The following is a 24,840-nucleotide window of genomic DNA, read 5'->3' on the forward strand; positions in this document are numbered from 1 at the left end:
ATTTTTAGGAAAAACTCTTTTCTCTTTAAGGTTGTGCCCATTTGAACTCTTAATTACTTTACGCATCATGTTCGAACCCGGGTGTCCTAACCGGTCATGCCATAGAGTGAATTGTTCAGTGAACATTTTGTGCTTAGCCATGTTAGCTTCTATCATGTTTATCTTAGCATGGTATAAACCAGTGGCTAGTGCGGGTATGGTCTCTAGGACCTTCTTTTGGCCATTTACATTTTCAGTAATGTATAGGAATTCTTTAGTTCCTTCACCCTTGGTTTCAACATGATAACCATTTAATCTTATATCTTTAAAGCTCAATAAGTTTCTCTTAGAGCTGGGTAAGTATAGGACATCACTTAGTTCAATATGTGTGCCGTTAGGCAACAAAATGTGAGCCTGGCCGTAGCCTTCTATCATGTTGGCTATACCCGCAATTGTACTAACATTTGCACTTTTCATTTTAAGATCTATGAAATATCTTTTGTCTCTTAGTATAGTGTGGCTGGATCCACTGTCCACTACTAGTTCACTCATGTCCTTGGCCATTTCTATAAAATAGGACATAATTTTGTATTTTAATGAGACAATTATAAAAACCATTGCATTTAAAATAAAATAATCATCCAATACAATAAAAGAAAATAAAGCATAAAAGCATTGAAATTAAACCGCATTAAAACAAAAATCAATAGTCATCTTGAAGGCAATCGGAAGTCTCTAGCAAGTCGTCATTCTCATGATCGAAGTCTCCTTCATCATCGATGTACGCATAGTTGGCTTCCGGATTTTTCTTTAGAACTTCTTGGTATGCATCAATGAGGTGTTTGGGAGTTCTACAAGTCTTGGACCAGTGGTTTGACATACCACATCTGTGGCAGACCGATTTGACCTTGGTACGTGGTTTAAAGGACGTATGGCCCTTACCACCACGTCCGCGGCCTCCTCGGCCGGCCTGTCCGCCACGGCCACTACGTCCTCTGCCACCACGGCCTTGGCCGTAGTGTCTTTCTATGTGGACATAGTTGGTCTCATGGGGCATTTTGGGCTCCTTAGGCTCCATTGTAGTTTTCTTTCCCAAATCAACCTTATTTGCTTCCGGTAATGGGGCTGTACCGGGAGGTCTCATAGCACTGTTCATCAGCAGCAACTCATCATTCTGCTCAGCTAGCAGTAAACATTCAATGAGTGCCCCATAATCGGCAAAGCCTTGGTGCCGATACTGTTGCTGAAGAACTCTATTGTTAGGGCTGAAAGTAGACAAGGTCTTTTCTATCAGTTCCCTCTCAGTCACCTCTTTTCCACATAACCTAAGGAGTGAGACAATCCTAAAAAGCTCAGAGTTATACTCCTCCACGGATTTGTAATCCTGGATCCTTAGGTTCTTCCAATCAAACTCGGCCTTTGGAAGGAGCACCGTCTTTTGGTGCCCGTAACGGCGTTTAAGTTGTGTCCAAAGGGCGAGTGGATTGTCTATAAAGAGGTACTGACTCTTGAGACTCTCTGCAATGTGATGGTGCATATGTTGGAGACACTTATTCTTTTTCTTATCAGTGCTCTCAACTTCCTCATCAATGCAACCAGCTAGGCCATTGGACCTTAGGTGGATTTCGGTGTCTTTGACCCATTCCAAGTAGTTCTTTCCAGAAGCTTGCAAGATGGGATAGTCAAGGCTTTTGAGGTTTGCCATCTGCATATAATATAGACAACCGATAGTTAGCAAGCGATATTTGAGACCGAATCATGCAACAAACATTTATTCAGGTCATGCGGTATTTGAGACCGAAACATGCCTTGGGCCATGCGGTATTTGAGACCGAAACATGTCCTTGCCCATTATAGATTTCGTATGGTTTAAATTCATGCATGCAAAGACAACAAAATCAAATATGTATGCATGCAATAATTTCCTTATTTCTAGATAGGATTTCCTTTTTTTTCTTAAATTTCCTTTTAGTCTAGGATTTAGTAAATTTGTTTTAAGAGTTTTAGATGATTAGGAACTTGTCCTAACCAATATTTAATTTCCGATTTCATGTTTTAATTTTATAGAAACTTAACAAAAGTTTTTAATTTAATCGGATATACTCTTAGAATATTAAAGTTAATTTTATTAATTTTAGGATAATGATTAAAGGGTTATAGAAGTTATCCTAATAATCCTAGAACAAGTTTCATGCTCGATTTTTATGTTTTCATGGCCGAAAATTTGCAGGAAATTTATGTTCAAATTTATGCTTAAGGAATCCTAAGAATTAGTTCATGCAGCCGATTTTTCTAACATCCTATACATGATCCAATTTTTAGTTATGATGCATGAATGATCCAAGTTTTAAATCCTAGAACAGTTTAGCAATATTCGATTTTAACAAGTTCATGTTCTAGGCTCTTATGCAACAAACAATCCAAACAACCAAATTCGATTTCATGTTTGACAAAGTTTGGTGCAATTTACAAACAACCTAACAGCCCTATGCAATCCGATTTTAAGATTTACATGGATATAACTTTAAGGTTTGTTTGTTTATGTACTTGGATATGTTAGGGTTTAATAGTTTGTTAATGTTCATGTTCGATATTAGGGTTCTAAGAGGGTTCGGCCATATTTTTACCTTTCACCGGTTTGGATCTGACTGGATATGGACCGGGAGCTAACAGACCTCGGTTTTTAACTCTCTCTCGTTCACGGACCACGAACAGAACCACGAACCAGATCTCGGACAGAACCACGAACCAGATCTCGGACAGAACCACGTACTGGATCACGTACAGCGTCCGCGGACAGAACAACGAACAGATTCCGCGGATGATGAACAGCTTCCCACGAACAGCTTCCCACGAACAGCTTCGTACTTCTCTCGTCCGGTATCACGAACCACGGACAGACGAACTCACCCCCGAACACGGACCAAGATCCTCGATCAAGCTGTCGATAGAAGCTTGATCACGAGCTTAAGGTATGCTCGTGAACAAGGAGATCTTCGAACAGAAAAGGTTTGATCTCGGATGGGAGCAAGAAAGAAAGATGGTTTAGGGTTTGTGGAAGAGAGAAGAAGATCTGCGGCTGCCTTAGGGTTTTAGGGTTTAGGAAGCGGCGGCTGCTTTAGGGTTTAGGGTTAGAGACTATCGTGCTGATAACGTGTTGTAAACTAGAGAATTTAGGAAGTGAAATCTCTTAGTCTTATTGATTAATGTCGAGCATACAAGTATATATAATAGGAGTACAAGGGCTAAAGCCCATAAAACAATCGAGTACATAAGATAGGCCATGGGCCGCGAAGCAATGGCCATGGGCCGTAAAGCTATGGCCGATAGGCCGTACATGTGCGAACAGTAAATGGGCCATAAGGCCATGTCCTAACGGACTGTAAGCGGGCCGGTCTATGGAGTCCACAGGTGTTTTACAAAAAAAAAAAAAAAGATTATTAATTCCAAATGATAAATGCCCCAACGACTATTCTATTAAACTTTACCTAAATATTTTATCAAATAACCCCTAAATTTTGATCCGTAAATAATACAAATAAATAATATCGGAAGAAATTAGCCGTCTTAAACTAATCAGTTCACAAATTACAGTTTAAGAAATAAAACAGAATATGCATTCATGTACGTTGTTAGCGGAGGTATCAAAATGCGTCAAAACTCATGAGTTTACCATTGAGTTGTAATCAAATCATCCGAGTTTACAATAGTTTACGATGTCTGAATCCGAGTGTTCAATTCGTATGTCTTGACTATACCAAATCTAGCATTTTACTATGTTTTTCATTTTAAAGAGTAAGAAATGTGAATAATTCATAAATAGAAATAATACAAACCCAATCGATATCACTAAGTATATACTAACTTCCTAACCACGTTTAGCTTAAACCAAAAAATAGCTTCACAAAACCAAACGAATGGCTCTTTCTGAAATCTTCATCAAACCGGATCTTAACAAGAACCTATTGTGATCACAGAACAACATCTACAAGTCTTTATAAGCCTTTGTTATCACTGTTTATTTATTAAGTAACGTTTTACACTATTGACCAATGACCACAAAGGCTATATAATTGCATCACTCTTTTTCCACAAACGTTAGCGACTATTAGTCAAACAGGTCATGTCACGTAATTTATCATTTTTGTTTTTCGCTTTCATGTTATGTAAAATTCCTTTTTGACTTGTCTCTTCCACTTGATGGCGTGCAATTTCTTGAGGCCGATAGTAAATTAACCCGTACCTGGTGGCGCGGTGTGGTAATAGGACTTAGGCTGTAAATTCACATATGCATGATGTTTCATTCTCGTAGCGGCACACTCTTGCAAACAAATTTTTCACCCTTGAGAGTAGTCACCGTCTAGCCCTAATTTTTAACTAGTATGTGTGCGACTCAGTCACTGACTGCTAAAAAAAGAAAAGTTAACTAACATATTGATTGAGTTCGTGCAAAAATGTTCTTTAATTATATTATGGATAAATGTTTAATACTGAGTTGATAAGATGACAACTATAACTAGTTGAAGTTTTGCCGTCTTCAATGAAAACACACCGTCTCTATATATCCTCCATGTCTTCGGTTGTGGGAAACGTAAATATAATTAATAATTACAGTCATAGTGCAATTTTAATGGTGTTTGGCTCGATGTATGAGTTCGATTGATAAAGTAACCCGCAAATGTGATTGGGATATTTGCTTGAGAGCTAATATCCTAGACCACCTATACAGAGCATATGGCAGTTGATATATACATATAAACAAAACTTTTATTTATTGAGGAGTAGCGCTAATTACATTAGCCTCAAACATCCTAAAGTTACAGTTTCATAAAGCAGACTATGAAGTGTGATGTTAACATGTATCAACAACCACACTCATACGCTAGAGGGTTTTGTTTCGAATCTAGTAGTAAGGAGAGAAAGGGATGGTCTGGAAGGGGCAAACGCCAACTTGCGGGATGTTGCAAACGTTAGGCAAGTGCTTAGCTGTCTGATAAATTTTCCTAGCTTGGAATGGTCCGTGCTGTCCCTGAAGTCTAACCGACTGGGCCGCTTGTCTCAAGGTGGGGCAAACGCAAACTGGGTCTTCCTGGCGAAGCTCGTTGCAGCACTGCTGGAGTATCTGCTGGGGTCTTTGTGGGTTCTCCATGTCGTCTTCCAAACCGTACTCGTCACCACCACGGCCTTGCCTCATTTGGCTGCGCATCAATTGCTGGCAAGCTCTTAGGTGCTGTGATTGCTGGAACTCCCTCTGGCATCTCTGGCTTGGACCCATGGGGTTGGTGGCGTCTTCATCGAACTCAACGACGGTGCGGTAGATGGAAGCGTTAGTGAGGAGGAAGCAGAGGGCGAGAGTTGCGCCAACGAGGAAGAGCTTGTTTGCCATTTGCTATTTGTGTATGGTTTCTTGTTTTGGTTTGAGTGAGGAGTGTAGTGAAAGGTTGGTTTGTATTTATAGGTGAGAAAGTAGATTTGCATGGCAATCACGTGTAAGAATGCATGTATGTGCGAGAGAGTGAAGCGCTTAGGTTGTTGTCGGGATTAGGTGTTGGAAGACGGTGACAAGTGACGAACAACACCAGCCCTCCGCTTCTGCATGCTATATGTATCTGTAGCTCATGTTCTGACATGACATCTTATGAGCGATATATAGAACAAGCAGGGTTAAAAAAAAAAAAAGCCTTGTGTTGTAATTTGATTCCATTATAGTAAGATGATAAAGTCAATCTTTTGGTATGGTAATGGTATATTATTAGAACTGGAATTAGTAGAATTACGTTTTAGCTAGGTACTTAATTCATCTGAAATGTAGATATTAAAAAAAAAAAGATTTCACACAACCCATTGAATAATGTTAATAAATTAATTAGATATATATTAGGGATCAAGCACTCTAATATCACAGGCTAGATAATATGAAAAAGTGGCAAAAATTACTTCAAACGAACTGAATATTGTAATTCTAGCATATATTTATGAAATTTTACTAAAAGTGTGTGGATTCCATTGATGTGATTTATATCATAGTGTATTTAATTTGTAAACATGCGAATGTCTAGATGAAAGTATTCGGGGCATGATGTCAATTCGAATTCTTTAATGAACTTCTATTTGATGCCACGTTTTACGTCAATTAGCTCACTCGGTGAACGTGCAATCGACCGAAGATGAACCAGACTTCAACCCGGATTATCCCTTATAACAAAAAAGTAAACATGTTACATGCGATTGTCTTCAATAAATTAATGATCTTAAACCAATTTCCAAATATTAATCAAAATTTTAATGATTGAATCTGAAAACTCTATTTATCGTATATATAGCCGTTTATGGTATGTCATCATTCATAGAAAAAAATAGTACTATGCTATTCTCATATGTACTTTTCAATCTCAGTTAAAAGATTGTACCTGATTTCTTGTATGCAATGTTTGTTTTTTTTTTTTAAGTTACATAGTTTGCATGATCCGTTTTACAAAAAAAGGAAATGAAAATGATACACCACTTCTAGACGATGCTTTAGGCACCCATCAATAATTCTTTAACATAGGTATACCATTCGCTAAATAAGCGAAATATCAAACTGACAAATAATTAATTAATTCCGTGTTCTCGAATTAGCATTTAAGGTATTAGTTACAATTACGTTTTGAATCCACGCTACGCTACGCATGGATTTAGTTGATATATTTTGATGAAAATTATATATAATTGATGACGCTAATAAAATATTATTTTATAAAAAAAATTTGAATTAGTATTAAAGAAAAAAATTAAATTTTAGATACACATTTTTAAAAAATATAAAAAATCAGTTGTGTTATAAAATCAAATCTGATAAAAAAATCATGAATTTAACTCGACGTCGAGGTGAGGCGAATCAAACTGATGACCTCACATATCCTAAACAATTTTTTTGACCACCAGAAAAACGGAACAATTTTATCATTATGAATTTAACTTGTTTTTATATTTAATTGATCGTTATGACCTATGTTTTCGTGTTTTTTATTCCATGTTTTCTTATTTTTCATATTCTTTTTTGTCATTTTCATTGTCAAATTTTGTAGTAATTGTCATCGTTACTTTTATCGTCTAATTCTTTGTTATACTCTTTTTATTCTTCTTCCTCGTCAACTTCCTCACATTCTTCCACTGAAAAATATTTTTTTTAGACTACCACACAACTTGTTAACCCATCAAACTCCAAGAACAAAATCATTTTTTTCTCATAAAAATAAAAAATAAGATAAAAATAAAAAATTAATAAAAGAATATCAACTCATCTATAAAATCATATACAAAAATATATTTTACAGCTCATAAGAAATAAAAAACACAAACGTAGATAAATAAGATAATTTATATATTACATCAATATTTATAATATTTTAAAATTTTAAAAGGTTTCGAAATATAAAATTTGAACTTTTTAAAAAGTTTCAATATTATAATATTTTAAACTTTTAAAATTTAAAAATTATAATATTTTAAAACTTTTTAAAAGCTAAAAACTTTTAAAAGTTTCAATATTTATAATATTTAAACTTTTAAAAATTTGAAATATTATAATATATTTTTTTAAACTTTTTAAAGTTTTAGTTTGATCAAATAAAAAACTGGATCAAACCGAATAAAACTATTAAACTGAGACGCCTAATAAATCAAGTTTTCCTGCTTATTCATTGTTAAAAACATATTAATCTTATTTATAATAGTTCTGAACCATTGTCTACAAATTTTCTAGCCGATGTGGGATATTGTACATAGTTCTTTTATTTCCATAAATTTAAATTTTTTTTTTCTAAAAAATTATGAAAATTAAAAAAAAATGTTAATGAATAACATGTCAAATCATGATAGGTTATTTAAAATAATTTTTAATATAGAAAATTTTTGAAATTGTATAAAATATTAATAAGTGATATATCCTACTTTTTATTAGTATAGATTTAACACATTATATCTCTCAATAAAAGTCTGTCTAGATAGACATATATAGCTCTATCGATATTTCTCGTTCATTAAACTAATGCTTTTTATTTGACTTTGGAAATAAATTCATTGTTTTTATTTAATTGTCATCGCTTCAGAGAAGAGCAAAAGTAACAAACCAAAAACATAAACAAACCTCACATTTATTACGGAGTAGTGCTAATTACATTAGCCTGAAACATCCTAATGCTTACATTTTTCATAAAAAGACACGATGATGTGTGGTGTTAGCATGTACCAACAACCACACGATCATACGCTCGAAGGTTTTGTTTGGAACTTAGTAGTAAGAAGGGCCGGAAGGGATCTGGAAGGGACAAACATCAACTTGCGGGATGTTGCAAACGTTAGGCAAGTGCTTGGCTGTCTGGTAAATTTGCCTAGCTTGGCTTTGTCTCTGCTGTCCCTGTCCCTGACCCTGGATGCTAACCGATCTGGCCGCTTGCTGCAAGGTGGGGCAAACGCAAACTGGGTCTTCCTGGCGAAGCTCGTTGCAGCACTGCTGGAGTAGCTGCTGGGGTCTTCGTGAGGTCTCCATGTCTTCTTCCCAATCGTACTCGTCGCCACCACGGCCTTGCCTCGCTTGCCTGCGCATAAATTGCTGGCAAGCTCTTAGGTGCTGTGATTGCTGGAACTCCCTCTGACATCTCTGTCTTGGGCCCATGGGGTTGGTGGCGTCTTCATCGAACTCGACGACAGTGCGGTAGATGGAAGCGTTAGTGAGGAGGAAGCAGAGGGCGAGAGTTGCGCCAACGAGGAAAAGCTTGTTTGCCATTTCTTGCTAGTTGTGTATGTGTTTTTCTTGTTGTTGGTTTGAGTGAAGAGTGAAGTGGAGAGGTACGGTGGTCGGTATTTATAGATGAGAAAGGAGATTTGCATGGCGATCACGTGTAAGAACGCATGCACATGTTAGTTGGTGTGCGAGAGAGCTAGAGAGAAGCTATATAAGATAGTTGTCGTGATTAGGTACGTGTTGGAAACTCAAATACGGAGGGGTGACAAGTTTCCGCGTCTACAAGTAGTGCGACCATGCATATGTATGATGTGTAACTCATGTTCTGACATGGCAATCATCTTGAAATGAAGGTTAAAACTGTTAAATCAAACCCTTTCTTAATTCCGTTCGAGTGGGATGAGAGTCAGTAATGAAATTATGAAAATGTTGGTGGTAGTCACGGTGTCCATTGGTATCATGCTGAAATTAAAACGATGCTTCAATTCGACAGCAAACAAAAAACTACTGTAAACCAAACCGAAACCTACCACATCGTAACCGAATCAAAGCTTTGTTTGGTTCAAATTGACAAAATAAAGAATTTCGAAACCGAAAATTGAAATTCCAAAGATTTCTAAACCGGTCCGGTTAAACCGTATTGTCAATCCATGAATGAAGTAAACAAATTATACTAAATAAAATATCTGAGAAGATCAGATTTATTAAACTTTAAAAAAATTATTCTGTCGTGACAAAATATCTATTCCTCTTTCCTAATTTTTCTCGCCACCGAAGTTGCAGACTCTATCCGAGAATTTAGGGTTTTTGTTCGTTCTCTCTTCTCCGATCATCAGATCCACGAAACTCTACTTTTCGGATCAGGTAAATGTTGTCCTTATTCACCAAACTCTTGCTCAAATCTTTTGATTTTTTGGTAATTTCGAGGTGAAGTTTGTTTTTTTTCATTGCTCGGATCCGTAATTGTGGAATCTGTGTGATTGATTTTGTTTTCCGTTCATCAGATGGTTTTATCATTTGCTATTCGAATCGCATGATGAGTTTGATAAAGTGGTGGATCTTGCTTTTTGATCTCTTGTGACAAAATTAAAATTGGTGGATTGATGTTTTTTTTTTGCTTTACATCATATCCTGTAATTGAGCTGGATCATATTAACTAGGTTACTGGTATTAGGATAAAGAATATATTGGATGATGCAACATGGTTTTTGATCATTTCGATTCTTCTTTTGCGGATGATGATGAATGAATCTGGAGTTGGTGATTGTAGTGTCTCTTTTGGTTTATGTATAATTTAATCTCTGCAAGGCTCGTACTAGAATTGTGTGTTTTGTTGTTTGTTATCGTGTTATGTGTATCTTCTGTTTGTGTTTACTGTGTTTTCTTAAGCTATTTTAACTGTTATCTAAGATCTTTTGTGGTTACATAGATTGTGGTTTTTTAACACTTTCATCTTCTATTGTTTGTTAATCCTCCTGAGTGTGTGTTAAATTTGTATGTGATGATGGTCTTCTCTTGTTCAGGTCTCAGCTTCTCGTTTTCCCCCCTCAGATCAACAAAGTTTCATGTCTGAACTTGATTCCCAGGTCCCTACTGCCTTTGGTAAGTTTCAATCCTTTTAGACTTATTTTCAGATGTTTGCTACGAGTTTTTGATATTTGGAACATGGGATTTTTGTAAAATTGTTTCTCAAGTCTTGGATTCTTCTGGTTGTGTTTATGGAGCTAATCAGTTTCTTTTTTTGCTTGTCTGCAGATCCGTTTGCTGATGCGAATGTTGAGGACTCGGGTGCAGGAACAAAAGAGTACGTTCACATTCGTGTCCAGCAGCGGAATGGTAGGAAAAGCTTGACAACGGTCCAGGGGCTGAAGAAAGAGTACAGTTACACCAAGATACTCAAGGACCTCAAGAAGGAATTTTGTTGCAACGGAACTGTGGTTCAAGACTCTGAACTGGGACAGGTACGTGCTTTTAAAACACCATGGTACATCCATGTGGGTATTATTACTACTGTCTTGCTAGTCCATTAGAATAATAATTCAATAAAGGGTTGAAGACTAATTGGAAAGCAGCTTAGCCGAAGGCTTAATTATATGTGCCGTCTCTAGCTATTCTCCAGTACTTATGGCTACGTGTTGCAAATGTGTAGGTTATTCAGCTTCAAGGTGATCAGAGAAAGAACGTCTCCACGTTCCTAGTCCAGGTAAACATCACTCTCTTTCTTTTACCAACTGGCTAACAAGAATATTTGTTGCTTGATTTTGTTTAACATACTCTTGATGGAACAGGCTGGTCTTGTGAAGAAAGACAACATCAAGATTCATGGTTTCTGAGCTGCTTCTATTGCATTGTCCCTAGGCTGCTGCGTTTACTTTTCTAAGCGGATCATTACCGTTATCGTGCTGTTCAGAAACGTTTCTTCACCTTCCTGTTACTGTTTTTTCTTTTCGTTTTAGATTTGGTATGATACGAAGAGACTATCATCGTTTTCTTTCTCATGCTACCTCTGTAATATGATGAGTTTGTTAAGAATTCTCTATTAACGTTTGTCCCTTCTCTCTATATACTATGTCTTACCAAGATGGATCTCAACAGTTTCACTATTATTCTGTCTTAAGTATACTGTTGTGCAAACCTGAATTTGGATCTGGAAGACACAGTTCTGTAAAACTTGAAACTGAAGAGTCAAATTTGACAAAAAAATGTCAATTAAGTTGACTTTGTAATTAAACCGGGTTGTCGAGAGACTCCGAAAGACTCAGAAGGTCTGTAAGTCGAGGAAATTACGAAGTAACCGCTTTGTCTTCTCTATCGATTCGAGAGTCCAAGCGAAGCCGAGCTCTGCAATTATCGAGCACGACGATTTAGGTTAAACTACCGAATAGAGAAGACAATATCTACAGTATTTGGAAAACGCAGTTAGGTTAGACTGTGGACTAATTTAATCTGAATCGATCCTCTTTCAATTTTGTTATTCAATTTTCTCAACAGTTTCCTCAAAGTCTTTTTTTTTTTTTTTTTTGTTTCTTCGGTTATTTTTGGATCGCAGGGGTAAGAGATGGAGGAGTTGTTCGCTCTGATAGTCTCGATGATTCTCATAGCGGCGGTGATTCCTTTGTTCTTCTGGAAACGTCGTATAGATGCTCGATCACGGGACCAAGTTGCAGAACCGCCACAGGTAATTTTTTTTTCAATTTTGGATTGGAATTTTTTTTGAGTCCATGAAATGATATGGCAATCTCTCGTGAAATTGAAGGTCCAGCCGCGTGAAAACGTGGCCCGTGCTACCGGTGGACGTAGGATGCGTCGGAGACCTGCAGCTTCTGGTGCTAGCTCTTCTACATCTAATGTTCAAGGTTTTTTTTTTTTTTACTGCTCTTGTTTCTCTCTTCCAAACCGTGTTGTATTTTTTAGCTGCATCATCAACTGGATGATAAGGTTCCAAATTTGGATGATTTGAGTTTTCGATTAATATGAAGTTTCTGCTACTTTTTAGCTGGAGGTAATCTTCATGTAAATTGGTGAGAGATTACTATTAGATAGTGAGCAGTGGAAACCAGTTATTCAAGGATTAGTCAAGTAGTTTTTAGTTTCATTTTTTTAAGATTAGAAGGGGTCTTGGAAAGAAATGAACTACTTGACTTGGAATAATTTATTTGGGTTTTATATGTGAAACAGAAAACATTAGTGGGAGTGAAGGTGAAGATGAAGATGAAGATGAAGCCGGTGGATCTCAAGCCAGAGCATCAAAGAAGAAAGAGAAGAAGCGACAAGAGCGTGAAGCTCAAAGACAGGTGACTCAAATTCTATGTCGCCCATTAATTCTTTAAATTATTCTTTTAGAAATGTTGGCGGGATAAAGGATGAGAAATTTCTAGGAATATTGGTTCGGACCTCAGAATAGTTCATTTCTTTTTGGTTCCTGATCAAGTTCTGTTCTTATCGTCGGCTATAGGCTGAAGAAGCTACACGCGAGTCAAAAAATACAAAACAAGATCGGTATGCAGAAATGCGGAGGAAGAAGGACGAAGAGCGCGAGGCAGAGGAGCGGAAGTTGGTGAGTCAGTTAATTTATCTCATATCTGTTTAAGGTTCCTGCTTTTTGAAATGCTGTGGTTGGCTAATTGTGACATTGTTGTCTAGGAAGAAGAAGAAAAAGCGCGACAAGCCAAGGAAGAAGAGGCAGCTGCTTTGGAGTTTGACAAATGGAAAGGGGAATTCTCAGTTGATGCTGAAGGTACAACAGAGGAAGCGCAGGGTGAAAATCAAGACTTGCTTTCAGAATTTGTTGAATACATAAAGGTATCTTTAGTAATCAATCCTTAACCAAACACTTTCCCATCTGTCTTAAACAAACACTTTCCCGTCTGTCACTCTAATTGTCATTCTGTGAATAGAAACAAATTAACAATAAGGTATAAATACAGATTTTGTCTCATCCAATATCAGTGTGCTGGCATGTTGAGCCTTATCTTTTCTGTGTGATGTAATTGCAGAAACAGAAATGTGTTCCACTTGAAGATCTTGCTGCAGAATTTCATTTACGAACTCAGGTATCATCTGGCTACTTATTCTATGTGGAAGATGAATACCTAGCGTCATGGTTCTCAAGACTGATTCGACTGTTTGTTTTTATAGGAATGTATCAACAGGATCGCTTCTTTGGAGAGCATTGGTAATTCTTTCTCCATAAAAAATAGCATTGGTCTCATCCGGCAGTTTAAGTTTATAATAGCATTAGTCTATGTTTATAATAAAACGGAAACAATATGAATAGACAGAGGAGACACTGATGTGAATACGTAATGATACTCTTACGAACCTGAACCCCTTCTCTTTTCATTCAGGGCGGCTCTCGGGAGTCATGGATGATAGAGGGAAATACATTTACATATCAATGGAGGAGATGAATGCGGTGGCAGATTACATCAAACGTCAAGGAAGAGTTAGTATCTCACATCTAGCAAGCAAGTCGAACCAGTTTATCGACTTGGAGCCCAAAGTACAACACCAGCTCACTGAAGAAATTAGCGGCATGGAAGAGATATCGGTTTCTTAGTTGTGTTTGTCGGGTAAAATAGTTTGTCAAAAACAATGAGTTTTTAAAAAGCCTTTGGGACTCACTGCAACTTACTGGTGTTTGGTAATATACCTTGTTCTGATTTTACTAGTTTGAGATCCTTATACAGTACATGAGAAAATTAATATCTTATATATCACGATGGGAAATACTTGACTTATGTAGCTGTTAGCATATTCGGAGCCACTATTGAATTGAGTAACTTATTTTCTATATGTAAGCTGTTTTGTCCTCAACTAACAATGTACCTAGATTCCGAGAACAATGTTTGCCAGTTTCTGTGCTTACAAGGTGTCACAAAAGTTCTCGTCTCAGATCATGGCTACCTTCTCTATGGGATTTTTTTTTTAATTTATCTAGTTTCGTAACGAAGTTGTGTACTTTTGAGTTATCGGAAAATGCGGTTTGCCAAACTGATAAATACAGTAATCTTCGTTTCACAATCACCAATATCTTACTACAATCCATCTTTTGGAAACAAAAAAGTTTGTTCATGTATTAATTCCAGTGGCTATGATATTCTTTTTTTCTTTTCTGTAAAATATAGATTTAAAATGTGACAAAATTAAGGAACAAATTTTACGTTATTAAATTTTGTGTATAATCTCTGTTTCTCCGGAGAAAGAGGGAAAAACTAGAGGAAGAGAAACCGTTATGCTCTGCTTCCCTTTATTCGCTTAAGCTTTTTTGAACATGTCTCTTCTTTCTTCTTTCTTCTTCTCTGTTTTCTCTTTCTTGCCGTCCTAAGAAAAAACTTGGGAAACACGGTAGTAGATATGAAGAAGATACGTTGTTACATCCATCTAAACCTCCTTTTCCTTCTAATACCTATAATCAACCTTCAGTTTCCGATGTTATCATTAGCTCAAGACTACGATGATCCAAAGAAAGATGACACTCCACCGCCAGGCCTTCTCCGTTGCAACGGAGTTTACATGTCTTACACTACCGGCAACCGCGAAAAGTTATATCCTCGCACAGCAAACGTCACGGCTCAAGCCTGGTCGTTTAAATCAACGGCCATGATCGTCAACACCGGTATCGAAGAGGTCAAAGGTTGGCAAATGTTCGTAGGGTTTCACCACAGAGAGATCATCGTTTCAGCGACCGGAGCTGTCTCATCTGACGGTGACTTCCCTGTCGATGCAAGCAATGGGACGACGTTTATCGGGTCTCCGAATACGGATCTAAAGACCTCGATCCTGACAGCTGGTGATGACACTCAAATCTCCACCGATATCGAGATAACCGGAACGGTTTTTGGCGGTAAAGGTACGGCTACGCCAATGCCTAAAACGATCAAGCTCGTAAACGATGGATGGCAATGCCCTGCTGCTACTTCTAAAGGTAACGAACCAACGTAACCTAATTCATGAAAAAATTTCCTTAGTTTTCGTGTTCTGTAAGAAACATTTTTGTGTAATGACCTGTTTTCGATTATTTCGGTATGTTTTCATCAACAGGTGGTACAATGCAAGTTTGCTGCAAGAGGAACCCAAAGTTTAAATCTAAAGAAAAGGTGAAAACCAAGTTCATGCCTAGACAACACGGTGACCTGAACATAATCTATGACGTTCTTCAAGCCTATAAAAGCAACTACATGGCGCAGGTGGGTAGCTGGATCCATCACTTGTATCGATATAAATACTATTTATTATATACATAAAAGAACCGAAGTTGATTTGTTTTTTGGAACAGGTGAGTATTGAAAACAATAGCCCGCTGGGACGGTTAGACCATTGGAACTTAACATGGGAGTGGATGCGAGGCGAATTCATCTACTCATTGCGTGGAGCCCATGCGGCTGAGAAGAGTCCGGGCGAATGCTTAAGCAGCAAGGCAGGACAGTTTTACGGGGATCTTGATTTCTCTCAGGTTGCTAATTGCCAGAAGAAACCAATTCTCAAAGATTTACCAGCTGACCGTAAAGAAGATAAGGACATCGGGAAGTTACCATTCTGTTGCAAGAACGGCACTCTTTTGCCCGTTCACATGGATCCTTCTAAATCCAAAGCCATTTTCCAATTACAGGTTCGCCCGGATACGAACCATTCATAGTGTTTAGTGACTTTTATTAAGGTGATATAAACCGGTTTTGATGTTTGGTTTAGGTGTACAAAGTGCCACCTGATCAGAACAGAACAGCATTTTTTCCTCCTCAAAACTGGAAGATTGATGGTATAGTGGACCCGCAGTACAAATGCGGACCACCTATACGAGTGGACGCCACCCCGTTCCCTGACCCGAGTGGTCTCCAAGCAACCACTTACGCTATCGCCAGCTGGCAAGTCGTCTGCAACATAACCAAGCCTAAACCAAAAGCTGCACGTTGCTGTGTCTCTTTCTCAGCCTTCTACAACGACTCAGCCATTCCTTGTAACACCTGCGCTTGCGGCTGCAAAGATATCGATACTGACACTTGCAACGCCAATGCCCGACCGCTTCTCCTACCTCCGGACACGCTCTTGGTACCTTTTGATAACCGGACTCTAAAGGCAAAAGTATGGGCAAAGCAGAAGCACATGGCTGTTCCAAAGAAGCTTCCTTGTCCTGACAACTGTGGAATCAGCTTAAACTGGCATCTTAACTCGGATTACGGTAATGGATGGTCAGCTCGAATAACAGTGTTTAACTGGGGGAAGAATGCAGTGGAGGATTGGTTTGGAGCTGTAGATTTAGGCAAAGCTGGTTTAGGGTATGAGAATGTTTACTCCTTTAATGGGTCAAGAGTACCACCTAAGAACCAGACCATTTTCTTCCAAGGACTTCCTGGTATGAACTACTTGATTGGTTTAACAAACGGGACGAATCCTGCTAGAGACCCGCAAGTTCCCGGGAAAATGCAGTCGGTTATCTCGTTTAAAAAGAAGAATTTGGGGAGTTTGAATATCCCAGGAGGAGATGGCTTCCCTAAGAAAGTTTTCTTCAATGGAGAAGAATGTGAGCTTCCTAAGTATTTCCCTAAAAAGGGTTCCGCGAAGAGATTATCCTGTATCCGATTCTTGCCTTCGATTCTCCTCGTGATCACGACATTTATTGCGATCAGTGATCGGTTTTTAAGCTGTGTGTAGATTTCTTTAGTTTAATTATGTAAGTTGATTTTTTCTCTGTTTAGCACATGTCATGATCACGGAACTTGAAGAGAATGTTTATATATGTATCTCTCTTCATTCACAGTTTTGGTTGATCCAAGAAACTTGTATCCATGATCAAAAGGAACTAATGCAGATGGCCTCGCTTATTAAAACTCTTGGCCTTTATTAGAAGATTTAATTTTACAAAAGGAATAGCATAAACATCGCAAATTATTTGGTCATCAAATTACCTCTGCTTCTTGTTTTGGATCATAAGATACACACGAGACAGAAACAACCTGCAACACTCTGCACCAAATTTCAGATATTTTGTCTTTGCATATAACAAGACATGAGCATTGTATACATAGGAACAGTCTCTTTCGTTTTCTTTCCCCCTTTTGGTAAAAATACAAAAAAAAAGAAAGAAAATTTGCATACATTTGAGGGATGCAACATTTACTTTTATGAACAGCTTACAAATTATTATATATATATTTTTTTGTATGTGTTGTGTGTGTGTTAAGAGTAAATCAAAGCTCCAAGATTCTTCCAGCTTACATACAAGAAGATCGTCAAAATCTGACAGTCGATATCCCGCCATATCTTTTTGTATCAAATAAACGAAAAAGCTTCACATGATTCTGCAGGTCTATACCCGCAGAATCATGAATGTTCGCCAATGCTATTTCTTAGCCTGCAATAAGAGAGAGGACAAACAGAAGAGAGACTTTCAGGCTAGCTTTCCTACTTGTCTGAGATATAAAGAAGCCCAGACATAATGAAAGAAACTTTAGAAATAACCTTTCTTAGATATTTCTTGTGAATTTTTATGGCTCCAGAACATGTTTTCTTGGCATCCAAGTTCCCAGTCATGTCGTTAAGTATCTACAGAGACATTAAGGAAATAGGATGAGGAATGATTCACCAAAATGTAAAGTTAAAAGAAGATGTATGTTTAACCTTAACAACATCATCGAGTCCACGAGCTTCTGTCATTAGCTTATAACTCTTGTCTTTCAAGACACTGGCCACTAGGAATACAGATATCGGCAAAGGACCTTCTGCAGTTTTTCCTCCATTCCTCATGTTTTGTCTCTCATACTTTCCACATTGCTTAATTGACTTCGTTTTACCTTTTAACCCTTCGGCTCTCTCACTCCCGCATTGATGCGCTTCATATACATCAAAAAGATCGGGGTCGTACTCGAGCGCCCACATCATCTATGGGAGAATAAGGTTTAACATTGAGATCAGTCCAAGGAAGAAGAAGACATTATACATGTAAGGTAGAGTGAGACTCAGGAATCCTTGCCTCCCAAAGGTACAAAGAGTCGCAAAATGAGAATTCTCTTCGGAATTGAACCATTAGCATCCGAATTGCAAAAAGATAGTCACCTCCGCCAAGTTTATCTGCATTTCAAGACCAGAGCTTGATTAACAGCTGAATATATGTATATACGCAAATAAATAGTAGTAGTAGCAGTAGTAGTACCTAGATGTTGGTGAAGTTTGGGGTCAACAACCTGAGTAATTGAAGACAAATGAGTAAGTTGAGCTTCAACTCCAACAGATCTCCCAGTACTACGGAAATTTCCTCGCTTTTCAATTCGAAAAAAGACAAAAAATGTTTAATACAATCTGATGTAAACAGTTTGATACCAAAACCACAAATACAGTGAATATATGTGTAAGGTAAGTAGTACCAATCGACGCATAAGCCTCTCAAAACACCAAAAGGCATCAGCTTCGTCTTCAAGAAGAATAATCATTGGGGAACAAAGATCACTCATTCCTGATCAGAGCAACATTACATCTATCAGAATTTCTCAAGTAAGACTGGCTTTCAAACAAATGATACAATAATATATATATACATCTGGTTTTACCTTGACAATACCCAACGTCATTGTCTATCCAGGCGTAAACAGACAGAATATCCCAGAGCTTTGACAAATTCTCCTTTTTCTCATAAAACACCAAGGTCCTGTCTGTACGGTTCACATCAAGACCTGAAAAATATAAAGGAACAAATTAAGCAACTGAGGAACCAAACCAGCAGATAGATATTCAGTATATTCAAGCCGGTGATAGAGGAAGCCATGATGATCAGTCACTAACCTATCTGGTGAAGTGTTAGTAGCCATTGAATAATTTTCTTATCAAGAGGTCCACGACTGGTGAGCTCTTTAAAGAAATCTGAACCATTTGAGTTTGTACCTGTGAGAACAACATGAATACTTCAAATGCCTATTACAAGCTTATGCAGAGTTTCATATTAAAATATTCCATTGAAAGGGAAAATTTCTTCACCTAAATTTATTTCCTGAAGAACAAGAGGATCATAGTTGGGTTGACCATTTTCAGTAATTACAGGAGCAGTAATAAATCTTCCACTTCCAATGACAGGAAACATTTGCTTACACTCCTCCTTCCAAGAAGCATACTGCAATCTGAAGGAAGAGAAGTAGCGATATGATTCACAAAACAAGAAAAATGGTTTATGTATAATTATAACCATGTAAAGTATGCCAAAATGTGATATATATATATATACAGACGAAATAAGGACAAGAATCTACCTTCTGCGTTGTCGGGTCTGCTCTCTTTCTTCGAATGTGCTCAATGGATTATAACAGCCAAGTAGGAATTCCCATACTTCACCTCTAATTGATGGATGGATCCCCTACAGATGATGGATTGTAAAAGGAATGATTGAGAAGAAACAAAACGAGTAAATCAGAATTGGCAAAGACGATTCCAAAACAACCAACATACCCCTCTTCTGATTCGTCTAAGAGTCTTGCCAATATCGAGAGAGCCTTCTTGGAAAAACGCAGCCTGCCATTTTCTTACACTAAGAGTTTTACCAGGCTGCACAAAACATGACCGGTCTTGTCAGCAACAACAAAGCACTTCTATATATATATATATTACCATTCTCTCCCCTATCTCTACCGATGTGGGATCTTTATCAGTCTGTTAATGTTAGGGTTCATCTAGAGAGATACACTTATTGAATCTGAGTTCCAAAATAGTGCCAATTAAAAGCGCATAACTGATAAGAAACACACGTCTTATTAACGATCTTCCCATACTGTTCTATATGTACAGCAATTTGATCTCTCAGGAGCTGTTTTAGGCCCTCAGATCTACTTTTTTTTTGTTTTTTTTTTGTTTCTAACAATGGCATTGCAACAGATATATGAGGACATAATAATAACAATGGCAAGAAGTTGGAATTTGAGGAGAGATCAAACATCTAAAGCCGGTGATGGAATCGATCTTAAGGAATCATGTACCACAGAACACGAAGAATCAATAGAATTCGATACAAAATGCAATTAACAGATATAATAATATAAGCAAAGAATAATCGAATCGGAAATCAAATATCGCATTCGTAATTACCAAATAGAGAGAGAGAGAGAGAGAGAGAGAGACACGACCTAATGAATGAGAATCTTAAAAAGAAGCAAAATCCAGAGGAGAAAGAATGGGGATCCGAAAGAAGAAGAAGAAAGACGTAAACCTTGATTTTGAATCTGGTCTTGGGGACATCGGTGCACTCAGGACGAACCTGGTAGTAAGAATCTGCTGGCTCTCCTACGCCTCCCCACATCTCTCGAACTTTTTCCCGGGCAAAAATTAACAAAAAAAGCAATAATCCTGAGAAACTTGAAAAGGAAAGATAACAAAAAGAAGGACAGGATCGGGATCCCCTTAAACCTCAAAAAAAAAAAGTTCGATCAACGATCAAATTGACGAAATTTTTATAAAAAGATTTGAGAATTTAAGGGGCGCCCCAACACCAGCCTTGAAGGTTAGTGGATTGGGAAGTCCAAAAGACAGAAAACGAACTAATTGGGTAAATAATGTTTTGGTTCGTATACTGAAGTTTCTTTCTTCTATTCCATCATTTGTTGATGACAAAGACGACGAGCAGCTCGTCTCATTATTAGCAATATTAGTTGTTGTTCGCCACAAATAACGGAGTTCCTCTCTCTCTCTATCCATCTTATTTATCTTTTTTTTTTTTAAGGCGCACACTCTTCACTTCAGTAACTTGGAGGAGTCTCTCTTCTTACCTCTTTCTTTATTCATCACTTGTATGCATAATATTTTTTATTATATTCTTAAAATTTTCTTAAACTAAAATATTGTTTTACTAATGTATAATCTCAAAAAAATATACTAATGTATGAATCTCAAAAACATTTATTGCAATTTCTCAAAATAACACTCCTCTCAACAATTTTTTGATATGGTTATTTATTATATAAAATTTAAAATATATATACTTTTTTATAAATAAAAAATTAACCAATACTACAAAAATTATTACAAATTGATTAGCTATATTCATATAAATAATAATATAGAAATTCAAACATTTTCCTAATATGAGAGAACCTATGTTTATGATCATGTTTTATAGAGGTTAAACATTGATTTAAAGATTTTTTTTAATGATCATGTAAACATAAGACTGTAGTATAGTAAAATTGAATCAAATAAAATTATCAAAAAATTTAGTAACTACGTATAAAATTATTGTATATAGAATATTCCTCATTTCAAAGTTTAAAGCAATTAAAATAATTAAAAAACATTTAAATTTTACCAAAAACATTTTTTCTTGAAAGCTAAATATATTATTTGGAGGAATGAATATAAAATTATTGGGTAGGAGTTACATTTGAGTTAAATGGAGTTAAATACCTTTAAAAGTGGGTTAATTATAAATAAATATTTTAATTTATTTTTGACTTAAAAGAAAAGGAATGCCAAGTGGCTCAATCAAAAATTAAACTTACAGTTTTTCATTGTTTTGTTGATATAAACTCAACACTCACATAAAATTCCAAATTGAAAATATTACTTTTGAAGTGACAAACTAAATTAGTTTTTTTTTTAGTTATATGAACTTCAATTTAAAGATTTTAAAAAACCCCAAGAATACCTTCAATCCTTTTGTTTTTCACACATCAATATAATTTATAGTTCTAGATTTCATACTAATGGTTTCATCTTTAGAGGATTTAATTAGTTGAATGATATTTTAAAATAATGACTTATAAGATGCTAATCTAAAATAGATAATGAAGATAAACCTTTTAAAATAGATTTTCAAATAAACTTGATTTTTTGTTAAAACCAACATATGTGAATTTAAATTTAGCTATGGAAATTTTAAAAATAAATATGAATAGATTAGAAAGGCAAGAAATATAAAAGAAATATTTTATTTTTATATAAATAAAATAAAAATTGAAAACAATGTTAAATTGTTAATTATATATAATAATTTCTAAATTAAAATATAGAATCAAACTCTTACAACACATATTATATATAACAACATTTGATATTGGTGAGAGAGGAGGAGAGAATGATTACTTATAAGATGATAATCCAAATTAGATAATGAAGATGAATCTTTAAATATAAAAACAATGTAATATATATATACATATATATCATGTAGTCTCTAAAATTAAAATTTAGCATTAAAAATTTACAATGATATTTCATTTGGTTTTTTGTAACCCATACAACAAAAATAAGAAACTGAAAACTAAAAATGATTTGAGATATTGTGGAAAAGAATGAGAGAAGTGGAAGAGAATGTGAGAATGTGAAAATGAGAAAGTAAAAAATGCCAATATGAGAAAATGAGGCAATGCTTATTTATATGATAAGAATTGATGGAAGTTACATTTAGAATTATTGGAGTTACAAATATTATTTATTGTGTTTGAATAAAATTGAGTGGTGGTATATGATTAATGCATAATTTATTTTATTTTCAGTTATAATTTTATTTTAATGTATGAATTAAATGTATTGTGTTAATTGAGTCTTAAATATTATTTAAAGCAATTAAACAATTAGAAATCAAATAAAAAAATAAAAAAAATTAAAAAGTATTAAATAAAAATCAACCAATAAGGAGAGACCAAAACCTTACTTTTATATATATGATTTATTTTATTTTCAGTTATAATTTTATTTTAGTGTATGAATTAAATGTATTGTGTTAATTGGGTCTTAAATATTATTTAAAGCAATTAAACAATTAGAAATCAAATAAAAAAAAAAAAAAAGTATTAAATGAAAATCAACCAATAAGGAGAGACCAAAACCTTACTTTTATATATATGATTTTCATTTTACTAGTACTAGTAGTAATGGTACTAATGTAATGTTGTTGCTCTTTTCTTCAATAATCAAAGGACAAATGTCGACTATTGATACAATTAAAGAAAGAATTGTTTGCTCATTCAAACGACACCGTGTTGGAGTTTTTTCGTTTTGTTGACCCAACTTCATGGCCTTTTTCTGATATGGGCCTTCAAGGTAAGGTTAAATCTAAGGTTCTTATTACAACGTTGGGCCATAAAATACAAAAGCGCTAAAAAAAAAAAAAACTGATATATATTAGCCTCTTTCAGCGAAACCCTAATTTCCTATCAGCAACACACTTTCTCACACTGAGCAGCTTCGACATTCTAATCTACCGGCGGCGAAAATGGTGAGTTATACATTTCTTCTTAAGCTTATATTCCAAGCGGCGTTTGTGCTTTTGACATCGACCAGGATTGTGAGATGTAACGTTTTGATGGTTCATTGTGTCAGGTTTTCAAGAGGTACGTTGAGATCGGGAGAGTGGCTCTTGTTAACTACGGAGAAGATCATGGAAAGCTCGTCGTTATCGTCGACGTTGTTGACCAGAACAGAGTAAGCCTTAGTTCCATTACTTTCATAACTATGTCTCTATTGGTTTCAATGCTAGGAACCGTAAAGTTTCTTCGTTGGTTTCTGTTAATTGTTGGATTTAAGGAACCATAGATTTAGATTGACACTAGCTGCAACTTTGGTGGTTTACAGATTCATTGGTTAACATTTTACGAAATTTGTATGTTGCGTTGGTTTTGTAGTTCGAGGATGACATGTGACTTGTAGTTTCACCTAGGCGCAGTTTGTTTAGATGTATACTTATGGAGTCCTGATTATGTTTTTGTTATTCAGGCTTTAGTGGACGCCCCTGATATGGAGAGGATCCAGATGAACTTTAAGAGGTTATCTCTTACCGATATTGTGATTGACATCAACCGTGTGCCTAAGAAGAAGGCTTTGATTGAGGCATTGGAAAAAGCTGGTTAGTGGCTGTGCAAATCTAATATGTTATGTTGGATTTTTGTCAAGTGTTCCCATCTAATAAGGAAGATCTTGCAGATGTGAAGAACAAATGGGAGAACAGCTCATGGGGTAGGAAGCTTATCGTGCAGAAACGTAGGGCTAACCTCAACGATTTTGATAGGTTCAAGATCATGTTGGCCAAGATCAAGGTCGGTGTCTTTTTAACTTTGAAGATTCTATGATTGTGTGCGTTTATGTTTAAAACTGAAATGTTAATGTGTTGTTGTTGGTTGTTTGCAGAAAGCTGGTGTTGTCAGGCAAGAGCTTGCAAAACTCAAGAAGGAGGTCACTGCTTGATCAAATACTATTATGTCTACAAATCTGTTTTTGTTTTTGGATTCGGAAATTAGTGTGTTTGCAAATCTCAACATCATTATGTACTCAATTGTCCGATGTTACTCAAGTTTGAATGAAACCTTTTTTTGGAGAAACTTGTGTTCTTGTTATTTTATCTTTAAAGTGACCAGTTTTTCATATTATGCCATTTGTTTTGTTACTTCTTCTGTTATTTGGTAGTAATTCACTTGGGTGTTTTGATGCCAGAGTTTGCAATGCCTGAGAATACACTTGAACTACTGGCTGATCATTTTGAGCTACTGTTAACAAAACTTTCAATGGTTTCGGGCCTTTTGACTTTTGAAGATTGAATTTTTTTTTTCTGGTTTTGGAGATCAGTGTAGTGTAATTTCAAATTCACTATTTACTCAACCATCGGTTAAACTCTCCAGTTTCGGTGATGAAACCTTGTTGAGGAAAAAGACATTTCATGCTCATGA

The 24,840-nt window shown here is 36.1% G+C and overlaps 8 protein-coding genes across 8 annotated transcripts; 4 read left to right on the forward strand and 4 right to left on the reverse strand.

Annotated features, from left to right (window-relative positions):
* Positions 1-682: 682 nt before the first annotated feature.
* Positions 683-1,684, reverse strand: LOC147933706 (uncharacterized). The gene is made up of 3 exons (XM_087472297.1): positions 1,482-1,684; positions 1,111-1,304; positions 683-1,005 (listed from the first exon to the last, which is right to left on the reverse strand). The coding sequence occupies exons 1-3, from the start codon at positions 1,682-1,684 to the stop codon at positions 683-685; spliced, it is 720 nt and encodes a 239-aa protein (XP_087328423.1).
* Positions 1,685-4,726: 3,042 nt separating this feature from the next.
* Positions 4,727-5,398, reverse strand: LOC104722213 (2S seed storage protein 2). The gene has a single exon (NM_001404996.1). It carries the CDS (start codon positions 5,363-5,365, stop codon positions 4,883-4,885), a length of 483 nt encoding a protein of 160 aa, NP_001391925.1. The 5' UTR covers positions 5,366-5,398; the 3' UTR covers positions 4,727-4,882.
* A 2,629-nt stretch (positions 5,399-8,027) lies between these two features.
* On the reverse strand, positions 8,028-8,785 carry LOC104722214 (2S seed storage protein 1-like). Its single transcript, NM_001302974.1, has one exon. It carries the CDS (start codon positions 8,747-8,749, stop codon positions 8,255-8,257), a length of 495 nt encoding a protein of 164 aa, NP_001289903.1. The 5' UTR covers positions 8,750-8,785; the 3' UTR covers positions 8,028-8,254.
* A 604-nt stretch (positions 8,786-9,389) lies between these two features.
* LOC104722215 (protein translation factor SUI1 homolog 1) lies at positions 9,390-11,287 on the forward strand. The gene is made up of 5 exons (XM_010440352.3): positions 9,390-9,571; positions 10,231-10,309; positions 10,463-10,668; positions 10,857-10,910; positions 10,996-11,287. Exons 2-5 carry the CDS (start codon positions 10,273-10,275, stop codon positions 11,038-11,040), a joined length of 342 nt encoding a protein of 113 aa, XP_010438654.1. The 5' UTR covers positions 9,390-9,571; positions 10,231-10,272; the 3' UTR covers positions 11,041-11,287.
* Position 11,288: 1 nt separating this feature from the next.
* Positions 11,289-13,936, forward strand: LOC104722216 (DDRGK domain-containing protein 1). Its single transcript, XM_087474498.1, has 9 exons — positions 11,289-11,630; positions 11,757-11,885; positions 11,964-12,063; positions 12,386-12,501; positions 12,663-12,764; positions 12,851-13,009; positions 13,204-13,260; positions 13,346-13,382; positions 13,555-13,936. The coding sequence occupies exons 2-9, from the start codon at positions 11,766-11,768 to the stop codon at positions 13,764-13,766; spliced, it is 903 nt and encodes a 300-aa protein (XP_087330624.1). The 5' UTR covers positions 11,289-11,630; positions 11,757-11,765; the 3' UTR covers positions 13,767-13,936.
* Positions 13,937-14,323: 387 nt separating this feature from the next.
* Positions 14,324-17,034, forward strand: LOC104722217 (COBRA-like protein 11). Its single transcript, XM_010440355.2, has 4 exons — positions 14,324-15,134; positions 15,251-15,396; positions 15,486-15,818; positions 15,899-17,034. Exons 1-4 carry the CDS (start codon positions 14,564-14,566, stop codon positions 16,856-16,858), a joined length of 2,010 nt encoding a protein of 669 aa, XP_010438657.2. The 5' UTR covers positions 14,324-14,563; the 3' UTR covers positions 16,859-17,034.
* A 146-nt stretch (positions 17,035-17,180) lies between these two features.
* On the reverse strand, positions 17,181-20,929 carry LOC104727722 (rab GTPase-activating protein 22). Its single transcript, XM_087474497.1, has 12 exons — positions 20,394-20,929; positions 19,640-19,735; positions 19,444-19,547; positions 19,175-19,314; positions 18,983-19,081; positions 18,751-18,873; positions 18,568-18,656; positions 18,357-18,462; positions 18,177-18,274; positions 17,825-18,085; positions 17,666-17,749; positions 17,181-17,558 (listed from the first exon to the last, which is right to left on the reverse strand). The coding sequence occupies exons 1-12, from the start codon at positions 20,481-20,483 to the stop codon at positions 17,547-17,549; spliced, it is 1,302 nt and encodes a 433-aa protein (XP_087330623.1). The 5' UTR covers positions 20,484-20,929; the 3' UTR covers positions 17,181-17,546.
* A 2,345-nt stretch (positions 20,930-23,274) lies between these two features.
* Positions 23,275-24,495, forward strand: LOC104722218 (large ribosomal subunit protein eL14y-like). The gene is made up of 5 exons (XM_010440356.3): positions 23,275-23,396; positions 23,501-23,602; positions 23,894-24,023; positions 24,101-24,213; positions 24,305-24,495. Exons 1-5 carry the CDS (start codon positions 23,394-23,396, stop codon positions 24,359-24,361), a joined length of 405 nt encoding a protein of 134 aa, XP_010438658.2. The 5' UTR covers positions 23,275-23,393; the 3' UTR covers positions 24,362-24,495.
* Positions 24,496-24,840: the final 345 nt, after the last annotated feature.

Source organism: Camelina sativa, chromosome 11, assembly GCF_030686135.1.
Source record: "Camelina sativa cultivar CO46 ecotype springtype chromosome 11, ASM3068613v1".
Lineage (NCBI taxonomy): Eukaryota > Viridiplantae > Streptophyta > Magnoliopsida > Brassicales > Brassicaceae > Camelina > Camelina sativa.